The sequence below is a fragment of the Melanotaenia boesemani genome, chromosome 16 (genome assembly GCF_017639745.1).
Source record: "Melanotaenia boesemani isolate fMelBoe1 chromosome 16, fMelBoe1.pri, whole genome shotgun sequence".
Lineage (NCBI taxonomy): Eukaryota > Metazoa > Chordata > Actinopteri > Atheriniformes > Melanotaeniidae > Melanotaenia > Melanotaenia boesemani.
The window spans coordinates 31,103,367-31,124,429 of record NC_055697.1 but is presented as its reverse complement, the minus strand read 5'-3'; the positions used below and the strand labels follow the sequence as shown (position 1 = coordinate 31,124,429).

The window sequence follows — 21,063 nt, the reverse complement described above, 5'->3', positions numbered from 1 at the left end:
TTTACTTTGAATCACAGAATCTATGTAATCTTGCTGGACCTGACCGGAGGGGACAGAAAAAGAAGGAAAATAGCAAAAAGATGCAAAAGGGAAAGAAGAAAGGAGACAAAAAAGATCACAGACAGAAGGAAACGACCCTTCAGTCCACACCATCACCAGACAACAAACTGTTACACCTGAACATGAACACACCAGAAAATTTCCTACACCTTTTACAGAAAAGAGCTGCTAGTCATTAAGAGTTTTTAAATAATAAACTAATCAAATAGACAACCATGACCAGATACTAACTCACACACTGTAAAAAGCAGGACTGGGTTTAATTATTATAAATTAAATAAAAATTAGAGTCCTTTGTGCCAAAGAGATCAGAGATCAGACCACCACGCGCTGCACAACTGTAGGTCCTCCAGTCAACACGGGTAAGAACTTTCCAGTTGTGTTATTAAGTAGATTTATATGTGTGTGTGTGTGTGTGTGTGTGTGTGTGTGTAGTGGTAGCATGTTTGCCTAAAAGCATTAAGCAGTGTTATAAGTAAACGTTAAACTAACAGAATGTTGATGGAACATTGTGGTGATTTTTTTTAATAAGGCAGCTAGCACAGGCTTAAACTTGGAGGCTTTACAGCTTTTCTCTTTTGGGTACCAAGTTTCTCCAGCACTGTTACACCGTATGAAATTTCATTTTAAGAAACTTGCAAAATTAACAGTCTTCCCTGGATTTTAACCTCCCTCATTTTGATACGTTGCGTCAAAGAGACAGAGCTCCAGAGTGGGAGCTTTATAGCTCCGTCATGAGTGGAGGAGGGTCGAGGCGTCAGAATGCCGCCCGGTATCCCTTTTTTTTTTTTTATCTTAGTCAAGTTAAGTAAATGAACCGGAATCTGTATCTGGGGTGATGGTTTGTGGCTTACTCTCTCATCAAATCTCTCATTTAATCATTCATATTCAAGTGTAAAAGAAATCAAAGTTTGAAAATAAGAAGGCCATAAGAAAACAGCCACGTGTTTTATTTGAAAACTCCAAGTGTGTCAGCTGACGTTTTACTGAGGTAAGAGTGAAGCAGTTACTTTTGTCTCTTTTCTTCGTTGTTTTTTGACATATGTGTCTTTCAGATGCAGGATGCGTTTTGCAGGATTAACACACCAGGAACTAAAATTGATGTCCAAGCTGGATGAGTGTTCTCCCAAGCCGTTGGCTGTCTTTAATTCCAGGGGTGGAGCCATGGGGTTGAATCCGCAAGTCATCTTACAGAAGGTATTTTTCAGTGACTTTTCATTTGGATATTTCCTTTTGCTGTCAAATGATTAGGATATCAGTTGCTACACAGTCATCCCCTTGGCTAAACGACAGCACTCGCTGTCTAAGTCGCTGTTGTAGAAAAGCTGAGTGTTTATGGAAGAAAACTGGTTTGCATGTCCACCGGCTTTACCTGAAGGATCTCCTGGCTTCCTTTAACGATGCTGTTAGAGATACAAGGGCCGCCTATTTCTCAAATTTAATCTCAAAAGCTCATGGTAATCCTAAAGTCTTATTTAACTCCATTACTACAGTAATTACTCCTACTGCTCCTGCTGTCCCCATTGCTTCAAATGAGGAATGTGAAAAATTCCTGGCCTTTATTTCTGAAAAAGTCAAAACGGTGAGAAGTTCTATGTCTCCATCAGCTGTGCTACTGTCTGTTCCCTGTCCATAGATAAATTTTTACCTGCTTCTTTATCCGAGTCGGTGACATTAGTTGGCTCAATGAAGGCATCTTCTTGCTCTCTTGATGTACTACCTACAACCCTATTTAAAGAAGCCTTTCAGGCTACTGGTCCCTGTGTGCTCACAATAATAAACTCCTCCCTGCTGCTTGGTCAAGTTCCTGAATATTTCAAGAATGCTGTCATTCATCCTCTCTTAAAAACCTAAGCTCGATCCCTCTCTTTTTAGCAGCTATAGACCTATTTCACATTTGCCATTTATCTCTAAGATTTTAGAAAAAATTGTTGCTAAGCAGCTTACAGCTGCTTTAGAGACACACCAATCCTGGATCATTTCCAGTCTGGCTTTCGCAGGGCTCACTCCACTGAAACAGCCCTGCTCAGAGTCTCCGATGACATCCTGATGCAGAGCGATGCAGGTCATTGCTCTGTGTTATTATTACTGAACCTGACCTCAGCTCTTGACACTGTAGATCATCGTGTCCTGCTGGACGAGCTGAAACACTGGGTTGGGGTTACAGGATATGTTCTTAAATGGTTCTCCTCTTATCTGTCTGGGAGATTAGTTTCTGTGGCTGCTGCAAAGTTCAAATCCTCTTCTTCATCTCTTGATTTTTGTTCCACAGGGATCTGTTCTGGGTCCTTTATTGTTTGTTTTATATTTTCTGCCTCTGTAGCACATTATGGGATATTTTAAAGATATTTCTTATCATTGTTATGCTGATGACATTCAGCTATTTATTTCTTTTAAACCTCAGGATGTTTTTAAGATTCAGATCTTGATTGGGTGTTTGGATGCTGTCAGGAGTTGGATGAATGATAACTTTCTTAAACTTAATGATGCAAAAACTGAGGTCCTTGTTTGTGCCCCTGATAGACTTTTCCCTAAGATCGCTGAGAGTCTTTGTCCACTTGCAGCATTTATTAAGGCCTCGGTTAGGAACCTTGGTGTAACTCTTGACCCTGCACTGTCTTTAGATGCTCATATAAAATCACTTGTTCGCTCTTGTTTTTATTTTCTCAAAAACGTTGCCAAGCTGAGTCCAATTGTTTCACCATGTGAGATGGAGATGACTGTCCATACCTCCATTTCATCCAGACTTGATTATTATAATTCCATCTTCACTTGCTTAAGCAGAAAATCTGTTGACTGTCTCCAAGTTGTTCAGAATGCTGCTGCAAGGCTGATAACAAAACCCTCCAAATTTACTTATGTCACTCCATTACTAATCCAGCTGCATTGGCTTCCCATTCATCACTGAGTGCATTTTAAAATGCTGGTTTTAACTTATTAAGCACTGCATGACCAAGCACCTGAATATATCAGAGCCCTTCGTTCCCAGCAGGTCCCTGAGACAAAGAGATCAAGGTCTGCTGGTCAATAAGACAACACAGCTGAAAACTAAAGGTGACAGAGCCTTTGCAGCAGTGGCTTCTTCCCTCTGGACCTCCTTCCTCTTAGCCTGAGATCTGTGATCTCTTTTAAAAAGCAGCTAAAAATGCATCTTTTTAAACTTGCTTTAACTTAGTTTTATTTGTTTTTATTTTCTCTGTTTTATTGTTATTTTGTGTTCTGTTTCATTGTTTTACACTTTGTAATTTTTATCTTGAAAGGTGTTATATAAATAAACAGTTACTTACTTACTTTAGGTTTCTCTTTATTTAATTTTCAGCAAAATGACAAAATTAAAAACATTTACACAAAATAAGACCAACAGAAAGTCAACAAGCTGAAGAAGCATAGTACACGAGCAGGTATGTGAACAATTCAAAATGCAGGCGGTTGCAAACGTAAACGTTAAACAGCAAGTTTATTCTCAGCCTAAGACCACCCCATGACTCACTGTTTCTGTTACAGGTTGAGGTTTGTGGGCTTTAAAAATAACATTTTATGAAGGTAATGGCAAAACATGTTCTCACTTTTAGATTTAGATACTAAAACCGAGAGGCAGAGATGGCTCAGGCAGGTTTACAAGCACAAACTTTTAATTAAAATTACTGCAGCTTTGCTGTGTTTGGGATCGTTGTCTTGTTGCATGAAGCAGTTTCAGCCAAACTTTAGCTGTTAAATAGATTACCTCACATTTAGCTTAAGAATACTTGTCAAACTAAAAAAGTCTCAGTGTCTGTTTCATATCATGGAATAATTTTCTCTCTCAAGGACTAAATAACTCAAAACTTAACAGATTCTCTTTCATTACTTTCTTCAGCCCTCTTTATCTTAGCTGTTAACTGTTTTTAGTTCCCACCATTCACACTGATGGTGTGCTGCCATCTCCAGCTGCAGCATCCTGCATCCTGCAGCAGCACAGACGCATCAGCAGCTTGTCAATGGGCCCTTTGTACAGAAATACAAACAGAATCAGGTCCAGAAAAGGACTGAGCAGAATCAAGATAACAATAATGGTCTGTATGATTTCATTATAATAATAATGATAATAATAAAAATAATGTGATGTAACTCTTATTATACTCATGATGGCAGCTGGGAGAATCGTCAGAATGTAATTAAGCAACAGCAGGACCAGAATTCCTAGAATTCTTCGTTTTTCCTCAGCAGGCACTGAGGCAGCTGCAGGTGGAGTCTGCAGCACAGATTTGAGGGTCCCAGCTAGACAGATGATGAAGACGGGGGCAGGGAGGAGGGCCAAAGTAAGGACAAATGAAGGCTGACCAAAGAATAAAGGAAGAGGGACTGTGACAAGAAAAATCCCCCAGACTGCGACACACACCCACACAGAACCTTTTATTTGTCTGATGCAGGGTAACTGTGGGCAGACGATAACAAAATACCTGCAACACAAGAGAAAATCACATTAATATGAGTGTTTGTCCCTGACTGATATGAAACATGATGAAAGATGGAGTGTTACCTCTCCAGAGCAATGCACATCCTGAAACCAAGACTGGTCATCACACTAAAGATGTAGACAACAACACATGAATATTGGACCATATCATAATTTTCCTTTGTCACCCAAACCCTCATAGAGTAGAGCTGGATTAGATTGGAGATGATGAGGTTTATGTAGTAGACAGGAACATGATCCCTTCGTGCCTGCAGACAGGGTTCAACATTAACACCATTATAAACACATCATGTTGCCTTAAAGTCTTGTTTCCATGTGAGGATGAAGTGATCTGCTACTGTATAATGTGCAGCACAAGGTTGAAAGAGGCTGAACATTGAACACTTGTTTCTCTAGACCAGGGCTACTTAATTCAGTTCTACAATGGCTGCAGTCCAGCAGGTTTTCCATGTTTCTCTGCTCCAACACACCTGGCTCCAATTAATGAGTCATTGTGCAGAACCTGACAGGCTGTTAGATCCAGTTAATTTGACTCAGGTGTGTTCAAGCAGGAAAACACTGAAAACCTGCTGGACTGGGGCCCTCGTAGGACTGTCAAGAGGCAAGACCAGCTGGCCGGCTCTATGGACGGATTTGAGGGCTTCACACTCGTGAAGGATGAGGATGTTTTACCACCTGCACTTTTCACCCATTTTATTTTTAAACTTCACATAGTTTTACACAGACGCCACTGTTCTGGTCGTCTCTGTGTCGGTCCAGCGCAGCGCAGCAGCCTCCTCCTCACCCCTCCCTCTCCTGTTCTGAGTCATGACTCTGTCGGTGATCAGCTGATCAGCTTTTCTCTCTCGTTGTGTTTGTTTATCATTTAGCTTAGAAGGAGGAAACCAGCGGCTCATGGTTCACACAGTCACATATTTATCTAAAAGTGTGGTTTTTGGACGTGCTAGCTAAAGTAAGCTACATCTATCAGCCTCATGTCACCATGTAAAGCTGAAGAATGAAACATGTTGATAACAGCAGCCTGTTTCACTTACATGTTGTTTCCTTTATTTCCTACAACTTTTCAGTATTAATGAGGTTTTAGTGACTCAGCTGTAAAATCTACTAGTCATCAGACAGTCATGAACACATCTATGAATTCAGGTCAGGTTCAGAAATCCAGTGAGAGTGAAACAGCAACAGGAAGCACGGAGACGTCTTCTCTGAATCGATGGCGCTGTGCAGATGTTGGAGACACAGGTCTGATCATTGAGTTTCATGAATGTGGTGAGAAATTATGAACAGGCTCTGAGATATAAATCAGAGCAGGATCCTTCTCTAACACAGTAGCTGACAGGTGGTAGAAAGGGTTTATACTTCAGCTCTGCAGGGGCGGGTCTAGAAACGTTTTGATGGGGGGCCAGGCGCTGATTCTTTGGTTCTCTCAGGGTGTAGATTTAGAACGACATGAATGTGAGTTAATATTTACGTACCTTATAACACAAACAGCAGATAACCACTAGGGCCAAAGGAAAGTAGGTGCAGATGCTGATCCAAGCCATCAAATAATGTTCCTTGCGTAGGTACATCTCTGCCTGGTTTTCTAAAGTCTTAAAGTTCTGGAAATATTTACACACAGATTAGTTTTTTCTAAACACAAAAAAAGTTGAATGAAAAACTGATTTATTTTACAAAGCAGGAAACAAATCAGTCTGAAGCTGAACAAACAGTCCAACAGCAACATTATTTTCTCTGTTTTCCATCTCGGTTTCAGTGCGTCTAAATTAACATTAAAGCACCAACATCAATGTTCCAGATTACAAACATAGTTCTATCTATTTATCAAGCTAACGTCAGCTTGTAGCCTACCATCACTTTCATCTGGATGTGTTGCATCCACTTTTCCTTCAAACCAACTCCATAAATGTAGCTGGGAAGGTTTAAATCTGTTAATACTCGATTCAACAGAATGAAACACTAATCAATCATCGCGAAGAAAAATCTTTTTAACAAAGATGCAATGAAAGAAATCTTTTCATTAACTGATCGTTATGTTAGTTGCAATTAGAGAACCACACGAATAAAACGACACTGGAGCATTCACTAAGTAAAGAACTAATAAGAGGTTATCTCTTCCTTATTACATCGTTCCACCTTCAGCTGATCAGGAGACATTTTCCCCAAAACTGTTACAATAAGAGAAAACTTGTAAAAGTAGAACGTCACACTCACTCGTGTCAGGATGGCTTCCAGTAGAAGTTTAGCTTTTTCAGAGCAAATGAAGAAGCAGGAAATGATTCTGCTTCATAAGAACTCACACATGCATAGCTACCAATACACACACACACACACATCAGTTTGTGGGTTCAGCTTTGCATTTTCTCTTCCGATCCTTCAGCTTTCAGAGAGCTTCTTCCACCACGATGCCTCTTCAGTTTGGAGAAAATGTTTCCTAAAACCAGCCGCTGCAGAAGGTTAACACAACCCAGTTTCATTTGCTTTAGCTGCTCTGATGAAAATAAAAACTCAAGCAGAGAAAACTGCTGCTGAACTTGTACATTTTTATTATTTATCTTATTCAAGGTCTCTGAACTTCCACCACAGCAGATTTATCTCTTTTCACCGAACGCCTCAGACCTCATAATAAGATACAAACATGAAAAAAGAGAACACGGATCCTTCAAATAAGGCAGAAAGTTCGTCTCACTTTGGTAAATTTCTAAGAAAATAAGGTGATTTTATCGCGTTAGTTTTACAACCTGCCTGTTTCTTTATCTTTTTACATGAAAGCTGCAGAAAGTCGTTAAACTATAAATTTATACTCAAGATACTTTTTCATACCAAAAGACCATCAGAGATGAGATTTATGGCTCTTTGATGGGAACCAGATGTTCCTTTCTAATAGCCATTTAAAAGACTGTCTCATTCTTATTTTTATTTAGTGTAGATTTCAATCAGGGGAAACTCATTTTACCAAGGAAATAATAATAATAAGGAACGATGTGGATCAGAATCATTTAAACTTACACATTTACTCTCTTGGTGGGAATGATCCTGAACTATTGGTCAGTTTCATTTAGTTTTTTAATTTCCATAACAACCGTTTCATAAGGTGGCTCCATATCTTATTTCTTTAATAGTGAGATCACTATTTTAGATTTTTCTCACCAAAGAACTTTGTGCCACAACAGAACCCAAGATACAGTAAATTTCCATGTAAAACAACTTTACCCACAAAAACATTTTAGTGATGCAAAAAACTCACAATAAACTAGAATAACAAACAATAAAAAATAGGTACCTTTATAAAATCTTATATACGATTTTTTAAATACACAAAAATACAGAAACACAGGAAAAATAAAAGTGAAATGAATTTGAGTGACATCAGTGCAAACTTTAGAGTCACATGAAGGCAACGTGGGAAATTTATAGATCAAAAACAACAGCTGGCCCCCTCTCTTGGGGGTGGAGGGGTTGGTTAGTGCCAGGGGTTTCTGGGCCTGCCGGGTGGGCTGCCATGGGGTGGGCTGGTGCATGCCCTGGTGTCTGGTTGCCCCCTCAGGACTCAGGGTACGGACCTGAGACAGGAGGGGTCTAGAGGTATGAAGGGAGGCTGAGTGGGGCTCGGGTGATCGTTGGGGGAGATACTGGGGTATGGTTAAAGGTGAGACTGAGAGGTTTGTGTGTGGGTATGTCTGCATGTGTGTGTCTGTGTGTGTGTGTATATGTGTCAGGATGAGCGGGACATAGGTGTGTATGTCGGGAGGGATCACATGTACCTGTGGGGGAAGGCCTGGGTGGGCCTGGGGATGGTAGGTTCAGGATCATTCCCACCAAGAGAGTAAATGTGTCATTTTAAATGATTCTGATCCACATTGTTCCTTATTATTATTATTTCCTTGATAAAATGAGTTTCCCCTGATTGAATTCTACACTAAATAAAAATAAGAATGAGACAGTCTTTTAAATGGCTATTAGAAAGGAACATCTGGTTCCCATCAAAGAGCCATAAATCTCATCTCTGATGGTCTTTTGGTATGAAAAAGTATCTTGAGTATAAATTTATAGTTTAACGACTTTCTGCAGCTTTCATGTAAAAAGATAAAGAAACAGGCAGGTTGTAAAACTAACGTGATAAAATCACCTTATTTTCTTAGAAATTTACCAAAGTGAGACGAACTTTCTGCCTTATTTGAAGGATCCGTGTTCTCTTTTTTCATGTTTGTATCTTATTATGAGGTCTGAGGCGTTCGGTGAAAAGAGATAAATCTGCTGTGGTGGAAGTTCACAGAGACCTTGAATAAGATAAATAATAAAAATGTACAAGTTCAGCAGCAGTTTTCTCTGCTTGAGTTTTTATTTTCATCAGAGCAGCTAAAGCAAATGAAACTGGGTTGTGTTAACGCTCTGCAGCGGCTGGTTTTAGGAAACATTTTCTCCAAACTGAAGAGGCATCGTGGTGGAAGAAGCTCTCTGAAAGCTGAAGGATCGGAAGAGAAAATGCAAAGCTGAACCCACAAACTGATGTGTGTGTGTGTGTGTGTGTGTGTGTGTGTGTGTGTGTGTGTGTGTGTGCTGGTAGCTATGCATGTGTGAGTTCAGACTTGGAGACGTCTTATGAAGCAGAATCATTTCCTGCTTCTTCATTTGCTCTGAAAAAGCTAAACTTCTACTGGAAGCCATCCTGACACGAGTGAGTGTGACGTTCTACTTTTACAAGTTTTCTCTTATTGTAACAGTTTTGGGGAAAATGTCTCCTGATCAGCTGAAGGTGGAACGATGTAATAAGGAAGAGATAACCTCTTATTAGTTCTTTACTTAGTGAATGCTCCAGTGTCGTTTTATTCGTGTGGTTCTCTAATTGCAACTAACATAACGATCAGTTAATGAAAAGATTTCTTTCATTGCTTCTTTGTTAAAAAGATTTCTTTCTTCTCGATGATTGATTAGTGTTTCATTCTGTTGAATCGAGTATTAACAGATTTAAACCTTCCCAGCTACATTAATGGAGTTGGTTTGAAGGAAAAGTGGATGCAACACATCCAGATGAAAGTGATGGTAGGCTACAAGCTGACGTTAGCTTGATAAATAGATAGAACTATGTTTGTAATCTGGAACATTAATGTTGGTGCTTTAATGTTAATTTAGACGCACTGAAACCGAGATGGAAAACAGAGAAAATAATGTTGCTGTTGGACTGTTTGTTCAGCTTCAGACTGATTTGTTTCCTGCTTTGTAAAATAAATCAGTTTTCCATTCAACTTTTTTTGTGTTTAGAAAAAACTAATCTGTGTGTAAATATTTCCAGAACTTTAAGACTTTAGGTAAACAGGCAGAGATGTACAGAGACGACGCTCTTCGTGTGATGGCTTGGATCAAGATCAGCACCTGCTTTCCTTTGGCCCTAGTGGTTATCTGCTGTTTGTGTTATAAGGTACGTATATGTTAACTCACATTCATGTCGTTCTAAATCTACACCCTGAGAGACCCAAAGAATCAGCGCCTGCCCCCCCATCAAAACGTTTCTAGACCCGCCCCTGCAGAGCTGAAGTATAAACCCTTTCTACCACCTGTCAGCTACTGTGTTAGAGAAGGATCCTGCTCTGATTTATATCTCAGAGCCTGTTCATAATTTCTCACCACATTCATGACCCTCAATGATCAGACCTGTGTCTCCAACATCTGCACAGCGCCATCGATTCAGAGAAGACGTCTCCGTGCTTCCTGTTGCTGTTTCACTCTCACTGGATTTCTGAACCTGACCTGAATTCATAGATGTGTTCATGACTGTCTGATGACTAGTAGATTTTACAGCTGAGTCACTAAAACCTCATTAATACTAAAAAGTTGTAGGAAATAAAGGAAACAACATGTAAGTGAAACAGGCTGCTGTTATCAACATGTTTCATTCTTCAGCTTTACATGGTGACATGAGGCTGATAGATGTAGCTTACTTTAGCTAGCACGTCCAAAAACCACACTTTTAGATAAATATGTGACTGTGTGAACCACGAGCCGCTGGTTTCCTCCTTCTCAGCTAAATGATAAACAAAAGCAATAGGAGAGAAAAGCTGATCAGCTGATCACCGACAGCCATCATGACTCAGAACAGGAGAGGGAGGGGTGAGGAGGAGGCTGCTGCGCTGCGCTGGACCGACACAGAGACGACCAGAACAGTGGCGTCTGTGTAAAACTATGTGAAGTTTAAAAATAAAATGGGTGAAAAGTGCAGGTGGTAAAACATCCTCATCCTTCACGAGTGTGAAGCCCTCAAATCCGTCCATAGAGCCGGCCAGCTGGTCTTGCCTCTTGACAGTCCTACGAGGGCCCCAGTCCAGCAGGTTTTCAGTGTTTTCCTGCTTGAACACACCTGAGTCAAATTAACTGGATCTAACAGCCTGTCAGGTTCTGCACAATGACTCATTAATTGGAGCCAGGTGTGTTGGAGCAGAGAAACATGGAAAACCTGCTGGATTGCGGCCATTGTAGAACTGAATTAAGTAGCCCTGGTCTAGAGAAACAAGTGTTCAATGTTCAGCCTCTTTCAACCTTGTGCTGCACATTATACAGTAGCAGATCACTTCATCCTCACATGGAAACAAGACTTTAAGGCAACATGATGTGTTTATAATGGTGTTAATGTTGAATCCTGTCTGCAGGCACGAAGGGATCATGTTCCTGTCTACTACATAAACCTCATCATCTCCAATCTAATCCAGCTCTACTCTATGAGGGTTTGGGTGACAAAGGAAAATTATTATTTAACCAACAAATTATCTGTTGTTGTCTACATCTTTAGTGTGATGACCAGTCTTGGTTTCAGGATGTGCATTGCTCTGGAGAGGTAACACTCCATCTTTCATCATGTTTCGTATCAGTCAGGGACAAACACTCATATTAATGTGATTTTCTCTTGTGTTGCAGGTATTTTGTTATCGTCTGCCCACAGTTACCCTGCATCAGACAAATAAAAGGTTCTGTGTGGGTGTGTGTCGCAGTCTGGGGGATTTTTCTTCTCACAGTCCCTCTTCCTTTATTCTTTGGTCAGCCTTCATTTGTCCTTACTTTAGTCTTCCTCCCTGCCCCCGTCTTCATCATCTGTCTAGCTGGGACCCTCAAATCTGTGCTGCAGACTCCACCTGCAGCTGCCTCAGTGCCTGCTGAGGAAAAACGAAGAATTCTAGGAATTCTGGTCCTGCTGTTGCTTAATTACATTCTGACGATTCTCCCAGCTGCCATCATGATTATAATAAAAATTACATCACATTATTTTTATTATAATTTTCATCATGATGAATTCAAAGTGATGATTATTTTAATGTTGTTCCTTCTCAGCTCTTTTCTGGACTTGATTCTGTTTGTATTTCTGTACAAAGGGCCCATTGACAAGCTGCTGATGCGTCTGTGCTGCTGCAGGATGCAGGATGCTGCAGCTGGAGATGGCAGCACACCATCAGTGTGAATGGTGGGAACTAAAAACAGTTAACAGCTAAGATAAAGAGGGCCGAAGAAACTAATGAAAGAGAATCTGTTAAGTTTTGAGTTATTTAGTCCTTGAGAGAGAAAATTATTCCATGATATGAAACAGAAATTGAGACCTTTCTAGTTTGACAAGTATTCTTAAGCTAAATGTGAAGTAATCTATTTAACAGCTAAAGTTTGGCTGAAACTGCTTCATGCAACAAGACAACGATCCCAAAGACAGCAAAGCTGCAACAGAATGGATGGAAAAGCATAAAAATGAGCTACTATAAGATAAGATAATACTTTGTTGTCTGCTTGCAGAGAAAACTGCAGTGCAGTAATTTTAATTAAAAGTTTGTGGGCGTAAACCTGCCTGAGCCATCTCTGCCTCTCGGTTTTAGTATCTAAATCTAAAAGTGAGAACATGTTTTGCCATTACCTTCATAAAATGTTATTTTTAAAGCCCACAAACCTCAACCTGTAACAGAAACAGTGAGTCATGGGGTGGTCTTAGGCTGAGAATAAACTTGCTGTTTAACGTTTACGTTTGCAACTGACTGCATTTTGAATTGTTCACATACCTGCTCGTGTACTATGCTTCTTCAGCTTGTTGACTTTCTGTTGGTCTTCTTTTGTGTAATTGCTTTTTTTAATTTTGTCATTTTGCTGAAAATGAAATAAAGAGAAACCCAAAGGCCTGGTTCAAGGGTTTGGTGGACAACCGTCTGTTAAAAAAAACATCTTCATTTCAGTCAGCAGATCCCAGCAGGAAGCAGGAACACCAGTATTTGTGTCGACTGGTTGGTTTTCAGAGTTTACTGTGTAAAACATGTTTAAATATCATCTTATAACAATGATTATTTTATCAAGATAATAGTTTAATTATTTTTAAACACTGCGATAAAATAAAGGCGTCTTTGTTCAAGTTCTAGAGAGTCCGTTTGTAAAAAGGGCTTTTATTTTGAAGGATGAGAAAAGGAACTCCTTGTTTGTATGAGGAAGATGGCCATTTGAGGCAGTGGTGGGGAACCCTGGTCCTCGAGGGCAGGAAAACATCTAAAACTTGCAAGACTGCAGCCCTCGAGGACCGGGGTTCCCCTCCGCTGCTTTAAGTTAGTAATCCCCATCCCTGGTCCTCAAGACCCACTATCCTGCAGTAAGATGTTTCCCTGCTGCAACACACCTGATTCAAATTAAATAAATCAGTACCAAACTCTGCACATGTCTGCTAATGACCCGTTAATTTAAGTGTGCTGACTGTTACTATGTGTGCACCTTTACAGAGCTGCTTTTAAATCTCATTGTACTCTGTATAATGACAATAAATGCTTTCTATTCTATTCTATTCTATTCTATTGAAACAGGAAAACATAGAAAGTATGCAGGATAGTGGCCTTGAGGACTGGAATTGGAGATCCCTGCTTTAAGGTTCTCATCTGCAGACAGAGAAAAAGTCTGTATTTATTCCTTTTATTTTCTTATTTTTTTTTTTTTTTAACTTGTCCTGTCCAGCATCATAGCAGCAAAATGATAATCTGGTTGCTGTATCGTGCTGAACAAATTTGCTCTGCCAAGGGGAGGCCTATGGGTAAGGCTCCTCTTGATAATGTGATTAATTTATTTATTTATTTACTTTGAATCACGGAATCTATGTAATCTTGCTGGACCTGAGCGGAGGGGACAGAAAAAGATGGAAAATAGCAAAAAGAGCAAAAGGGAAAGAAGAAAGGAGACAAAAAGATCACAGACAGAATGAAACGACCCTTCAATCCACACCATCACCAGACAACAAAGTGTTACACCTGTACATGAACACACCAGAAAATTTCCTATAACTTCTACAAAAGCAGAAACACACACACAGAAAAAAAACAAACAACAACAAAAAAAAAAAAGAAAACAGGGCTGCCAGTCATTAAGAGTTTTTAAAAAATAACCAAATCAAATCAAAAAGACATAACAGGGACCAGATACTAACTAACTAACTAACTAACACAGGAAAAATACAAAAATTTTTTTTTTTTATAATTATCGCTTAGTATTAAAAACCCACTAGACAACTCAGTGACTGTGTCAGCATGCAGAGCATGAGAAACAAGGAGTGATCAGTGATGAAGAGTGGTGAGTGAGATCATGCAAATGCGACCTCGCCTCCACGGAGGCCAGAGGCAGACCAGGGCCTGGGCCGGGCCCTCGGCAGCAGACCCGGAGCACCAACCCATGCCACCCCACCACAAAGACGACTCCAGCCCCACCCGAAGGGCGGCAGAGGAGAGCCCCAGCAAGAGCCCCCCACGGTCCCGGGCCACAGGCCCCAGTGGGCCAAGATCAGCAGCCGCCGGCCCCGCCAGGGACCAGCCAACCCAGGGCAGCCCAAGCGAAGGGCCCAGGGCCCCAGGAGCCCAGAGGCGGCCGCCCCACCCCCCAAAGGCAGAGGGCCCGCAACATGCCTAGGAGGACCAGGCCCCCCTAGACAGCCACCCGGCGTAGGCCAGCACACACCCCGATGTTCCAGCCGCACACCCCGGGAACCAGGGTGCTATCGGCCCCCTCTCCCCTCTCCCCACTCCCCATCTACTCCAACCTGCACCCCATATAACCCCACACTCACACCCTCCCCCGTGCCGCACCCACAATCACCCACCACCACACAATCACGCCACACACAACCCACCCACCATGCCCCGTGGGGGACACCCCAGGCGGACCAGCGGACAGCGAGCCCCAAGCACCCCCCCTTGACCCAACCCCCATAGAGCCAGCAGCCCACCAGCGCAGCCACCCCGGGACCCGGCCCCGGGGCAACCCCCCCACCTGCCCCCAGCCACACACAGGAGGTGTAAGAGGTCCCCAATACCCTCTCCCTCCCCACTCCTGACTGTTTATGTAGTGTGTGTTGTGTGCAATTAAAATTGAGGGGCAGTGACTGCAATGAGCCGCGAGCCGGGCCACCTAAGTGGCCCCGCCCGCCATGCACCGCATGCCATGCCCCCCAGGTGTTGTTTGTGTGTTGTGTTTCTTGTGTTTTGGTGTCTCGGTGCAATTAAAACTGAGAGGCGAGCAGCCACGGGGTGCATCCAAGGAGACCACTGAATGGTCTCCTCCGTTCCACCCCGCATGGCTCCACGCCTCCCAACTCCCTACGCGTGTGTGTGTGTGAGACAGAGAGAGCGGGAAGTAAGAGGGGTCCGGGGATGTACGTCCAGAGGGAAGAGAACTTCCCTCTATATGATGAGCCTTTAGTGGCATTAGGCACCCCTGCTCCCCAGGAGGCCCCCCAGGGCCATTCAGGGACCGCAGCCAGTGAGCCGCCACCCACCCCAGAAAGTTCCCACCCTCCCACACCCCTAACGGGGAATGAGAGGATGGGGACAGCGGCAGACCCACGGCCCACCACCCCCAGGCCCGCCCAGCCCCCCCCCACAAGTGCACTTAACCCCGCCCCAACCACACACAGAAACACATGCACACACCTATTTCCTTGCACACTCCCACTCATCATAACTCACATATGCCCTCTCAGCCCCACCCAAAAAATATAAACACTCGCACAGCATCCAACCCTCCCACTCTCACCCCCCAGACACAGCCCCACTCATCCTAACACATGCATACGCACGCACACAAACATACCCCCCCATTTACACAAACATCCAAAGTATAGACACACACACACAACATACAAGCATCCCTGTCTCACACCCCAGCACCTCCCCCTATAATCCCCCGAATCCCACTCAGCCCTCCTTCAAACCCCTACACCCCCCCTGCCCATACCCTGGGTCCCAGGGTGTCAACCAGACACAAGGGCATGCACCAACCCATACCACGGCAGCACATCCGGGCAGGCCCAGACCCCAGGCACATACGGAGCCCACCACCCCGGAGGGAGGAGGACCATCCCCGGGCACCAGAGCCCAGAACCCCCGCCCAGCCCGCCCCAGAATAGCCCGGCCACCCGGCTCAGGACCGACGCCCACCAACCCAGGCACCACCAGTGGCCTCACCCCCCGCCACGAGGCGACTCCAACCGCTGGCCCCCACAGCCTCCGACGGGGCCAGACTCAGAGCCACCCCCACCACAGAGCAGCCCGGTCCCGCATCACGGGCAACCACAAAGAACCCGCAACCACCAGTCACTCCCGGACATTTCTCAAACCCCCATAGCAACGAGGTCACAGTCCTCCACCTACACTAAGTGATGGAACTAAGCACAGGGGACCAGAAGGAATGAGATTCAGCCGAATAGTTCTTTAAGGAGGCAGACATTGTCTCACTACTGATGTGGTCAACTAAGAGATTCCTAAACTGCTGAATACACAGATTATTTTTGTTTTTCCAGTTCACAAGGATAGTTTTCTTTGCAATGCATAATGCGTATCATGTGTGCAGAGTTAATTGCCATATTAATGTCACCCAAGTCACCTAGTAGACATAGTGCGGGGATTGTAGGAATATTACATTTAAACCGTGTTGACATGTCCACACATACCTGAAGCCAGAACCTGCGGACAGGTGTGCAGGACCACAAGGCATGGAGGTAGTTGTCTGGTGTGTTTTCATTGCAGTGTGTGCAGATGTTTGATTGTGACAGACGCATCCTGAACATCCTTTGTCCTGTATAATGAGTTCTATGCAGAATTTTGAATTGTATTAGTTGCATATTTGAATTTTTAGTCATTTTAAAGGTGTTTAAACATATTTGTGACCATTTATCTTTATTAAAGTTACTGGATAAGTCAGCCTCCCATTTTGAAGTTGGACGACAGATTGAGTCTTCTAGTTTAGATAATAGTCTATATGTTTTTGATAATAGCTTTGGGGCATTGAGATTCATGAATTCTGCCACCCTAATAGGTAGCTGTAAGTTTAATTGATTAATGGTATATTTTTTACATATAATAGATTTAAGCAGGTGATATTATAAAAATGCTTTGCTACTGATTCCATATTGTGAAGTGAGAATATTAAATGATAAGAAGTTTCCATTTTCTATTATATGTTCTAACTGTTTTATTCCTTTATTTTTCCATTGAGTAAAACTGATAAGCTTTTTGTTTTGCAGGATGTCAGGGTTGTTCCAGAGGGGTGGAAACTTACATGGAAAAAGTGAGGATTTGGTTATTTTTAGAAAATCCCACCAAGCCACTAAAGATGAACTGATATTGATGCTTTTAAAACACTTATGTGTTTTGATGGTTGAGCTGATGAATGGCAGGTCAGAGATAAACACATCCTCACACAATGCTTGCTCTACATCTAACCATGTTTCATCCAGACTGCTAGGTTTAAGCCATTTGGAGATATACTGCAGTTTGTTAGCTAAGAAAACATGATTAAAGTCGGGTAGCTCCAATCCGCCTCTATCTTTAGTCTGTTGTAAAGTTTTTAGACTGATACGTGATGGCTTATTTTTCCATAAAAATTTAGATATATGTGAGTCCAGTGACTTAAACCAACTGGAGGATGGTTTAGTGGGTATCATTGAAAACAGGTAGTTTACTTTAGATAGAACCATCATTTTAACTGTGGCAACCCTCCCCATGAGTGATATGGGTAAGCGCCTCCACCGTGAGAGATCATCCTCTATTGCTTTAAGTAGCTGGACATAATTTAGCTTTGTTAGTTCTGATAACCTGGGGGAAATGTTTATGCCTAGATATCTAATGTTTCCAGACTGTATTGTAGCATTGGGTATGTTTTGTAGGTCACAGTTGATGGGCATAATAATAGTCTTAGACCAGTTAATAGAGTAGTCAGATATTGATGAGAATGTGTTAATAAGTGTGATTGTCTGGGGGAGAGACGTCGGTGAGTTCTGGAGGAAAAGTAATACGTCATCAGTATAAAGACTTATCTTGTCTTCTATATTTTTGGCATGGGTTCCTTTAAACTCTTTATTTTGTCTTATGGCAGCAGCTAGGGGTTCAATAAAAATAGCAAAGAGTGATAGAGAAAGCGGGCAGCCCTGTCTGGTGCCTCTCTGCAAACAGAAGCTTGGAGAGGTTTGATCATTGGTCTTCACACATGCATTTGGGTTGTTATATATTATCTTTATCCAATCTATGAAAGATGACCCAAACCCAAATTTGTTTAACGTTGCAAATAAAAATTTCCAGTTTACTCGGTCAAACGCTTTTTCTGCGTCTAAAGAAATGACTGTGGATTCCAGATTATGTAGAGTAGAATAATCTATGATGTTAATTAATCTACGCATGTTAGTAGAGGAATGTCTACCTTTAATAAAGCCTGTTTGGTCAGGATGTATTATTAGAGGGGTTATTTTTTCTATTCTTCTGGCCAAAGCTTTACTAATTATTTTGAGATCTACATTTATTAATGAAATTGGACGGTAACTGGATGGAAGTGTCGGGTCTTTACCTGGTTTTATTAGTAGAGTAATATTGGCTAGGTTCATATTTGAAGGTATTTTTTGTTTTCCCCTTATTTCAAATATCATATTGTAGAAAGTGGGTGCCAACGTTGTCCAGAATTCTTTGTAGAATTCTGCTGGGTAACCATCTGGACCCGGAGCTTTATTGTTGGGCATATGCTGGAGAGCTTCTTGGAGTTCGACGACTGAAAAGGGGGGAATCCAAGACCATTTTATCTTCATGTTTTAATTGTGGAAGATTAATGTTACTAAGAAATTTATCAATATTGTCATCTGTTGTAGTTAGTTGCGATGTATATAATGTTTTATAGAATTATTTGAAAGTGTTATTTATCTTGTCAGGGTCGTGGCTGATGTTTCCTTCTGGATCTCTGACAGAGGAGATGGTTGTTTTCTCCTTGTTTGTTTTTAACTGATTAGCCAGGAACCTTCCAGATTTGTTGCCATGCTCAAAATTCTCCAAGCGAAGTCTTTGCACCAAGAATTGCGTCTTTTTATCTATTATTTCATTAAATTCAAGTTTAGCTTTCCTTATAGCATTTAGTGTGTGTTCTTCTGGGGAGACATGGTAAGCGTCCTCTAAGGATTTAATTCTGAGTTCTAACTTGCTGAAGTTTCTGGCAAGTCGTTATTTTCTAGATATAAGGACCATTCTCTTTTAAAGTAGCTGATAAACTCAGGATCTTTAAATAATGACGTATTAAATCTCCAGTTTCTAGTTGCTGGTTTATTGCTCTTACTTCTCAGAGTGAATGATACTGGTGCGTGATCACTAATGCTAATAGGATGGATTTTGATTTCTGACATGTCATTCATCAGCGAGCTGCTAGTTAAGAAATAATCTAATCTAGAATAGGAATGGTGAACTGAAGAGAAGAAGGTGTATTCTCTTAGTGTGAGATGGTGAGAGCGCCAAGCATCACAGAGACCAAAATCCTTCATGTACTGTTTTACAGTTTCTGAGGATTTCCAGACTCGATGAGCTCCTGTGGTACTTTTTTTCTCCAGTATAATGTTAAAATCACCTCCTACAATTAGTGTGTTATCTGAGTGACCATAGAGGGAGGCAAAGAGGGAGTGAAAGAAGGACGGATCATCTACATTTGGACCATATATATTTGCAATACATAACTTAACATTTTTAATAGATAATGTAACTATTATAAATCTGCCTTCTGGATCTATGATTGTATTATCTATATCAAAATTTAACCTTCTATTAATAAGAGTTGCTACTCCTCTCTGCCTAGAATTATAACAAGCTGAATACACGTGTGGAAACTGGGTTGTTGAGAGAAGATCTATTGTTGAGTTTGATAAATGAGTCTCTCACAGAAGAGTGTCGGTTGTGTCTATTTCATGGAAAAAACAGGGAGGGTGGAGACAGTTGCATGTACAGTGCAATGGGATGTGTTTTTTACCAGGTCTAGGGTGGCAGAGGGTGCTGGCAGCTGGCTGCTGCTGGCTGATGGTGGTTGACGCTGGCTGTGGTAGTTGCTGAATGGATAAACATTTTAGAATAAAAAACAAGTTAAACATGAAAGATGGCTAATAAAGCAAACTTTTCTTTATAATATATCGTGTAAACATATCAGTCGTCCAGGAGTGCACAAGTTGTAATAGCAGATATTTAAACTGGAATTAAACATAAAAAAAGTTTAAGTCCAGCTGAAATGACTGAGCGTGCTGTTACAATCAGTTCTGTGTGGCTCTATCAGCTCCCCTTTTTCCATTTAAACAAATGCACGTGGTCTGTTTACATTTAAATGTTTGTTTTACCATTAAACTAAAAACAGAGATTTTTATATGAAGTAAAGCTGTTTTATTTACCTGAACCCCGAAAAGACCCTGCCTCGGAGTAGGAGATAAAATGGTTATAGGAACTGAGGGCCTTTACCCAAAGTTCCTATATGTTCGAATGTGCAAAAAAACATCTTGGTTCCTGGAAAGATTATAGGAACTATAAGAGGCTTAAATGTGTTTATTTAGAGACTATCTGGTAAATCCACAACGATCCATGATAACACCAGTATTTATCACATTTGTCAATAAAAAAAAATAAAAAAAGTCTTAATCATTACTATATTGCTCAGCAACCTCTATTTTGACCTGGAACTTATGATGCCACCTCCTGTTGTGCTTTAGACCAATCAGAGAGCTTAGATTAATGGCAGTGTCCAATCAGGAGCAGCCAAAGATCAACAAGTGAGCAGAAAGTTCTGTATGTGTCTGAAAAGAAGAAAAATAATGCTCCTCTATGGCTGGAATAAAGTCAAGAAGACGTTTCTGATGCAAAAACCAGCCGAGTTGGCGTTGGTTTTGTGAGGATAGCAGGTAAATAGTAGCAGAAACTAAGAGGGGCTGAGCTTCTGTATGTTTTTTTACACTAAACCAGCAAAAAAGAAAAAAGGCCAACCAAAAATATTAAAATTAGTCTGGAGTTGTAATGGTTGTTCCTGTGGAAATGCATGGAAAATGACTGTTTCGGTGTTTATTTAATCCACTGGTAAAGCCAGAGGGGAGGGGCCCAGTTTAATTGCTGTGTTCGTAAACAGTTGTATAAAATGCTGCTTTCAAACCTGGGAAAAGTGTTTAAAATATATCTTACTTGAGATATGGAAAGTTACATTTCACAAGATAAGAAAAGCTCATGTGGTTGAGATGAGCCCTGAAGAGCCCCAGCCCGAGTTAACCGCTGCTCATCACC

At 41.5% G+C, this 21,063-nt stretch overlaps 1 protein-coding gene and 1 long non-coding RNA gene across 2 annotated transcripts; one reads left to right on the top strand and one right to left on the bottom strand.

The window, feature by feature from the left end:
- Window positions 1-3,958: 3,958 nt before the first annotated feature.
- On the bottom strand, window positions 3,959-6,108 carry LOC121655398 (C-X-C chemokine receptor type 1-like). The gene is made up of 4 exons (XM_042010010.1): window positions 5,989-6,108; window positions 4,580-4,764; window positions 4,180-4,499; window positions 3,959-4,044 (listed from the first exon to the last, which is right to left on the bottom strand). Exons 1-4 carry the CDS (start codon window positions 6,082-6,084, stop codon window positions 3,959-3,961), a joined length of 687 nt encoding a protein of 228 aa, XP_041865944.1. The 5' UTR covers window positions 6,085-6,108.
- A 5,169-nt stretch (window positions 6,109-11,277) lies between these two features.
- LOC121655990 lies at window positions 11,278-11,484 on the top strand. Its single transcript, XR_006013350.1, has 2 exons — window positions 11,278-11,342; window positions 11,423-11,484. It is a non-coding gene; the product is annotated as an uncharacterized LOC121655990 (long non-coding RNA).
- Window positions 11,485-21,063: the final 9,579 nt, after the last annotated feature.

Bases quoted from the DNA above. Each gene is read 5' to 3' on its own strand.
- LOC121655398 (XM_042010010.1), bottom strand. From the start codon at position 6,084: ATGTACCTACGCAAGGAACATTATTTGATGGCTTGGATCAGCATCTGC. The intron at 4,765-5,988 runs GTACGTAAATAT...CCCTGTCTGCAG, and splicing joins TCTGCTGTTTGTGTTATAAG to GCACGAAGGGATCATGTTCC. The intron at 4,045-4,179 runs GTATAATAAGAG...TTCTGTACAAAG, and splicing joins TCTCCCAGCTGCCATCATGA to GGCCCATTGACAAGCTGCTG.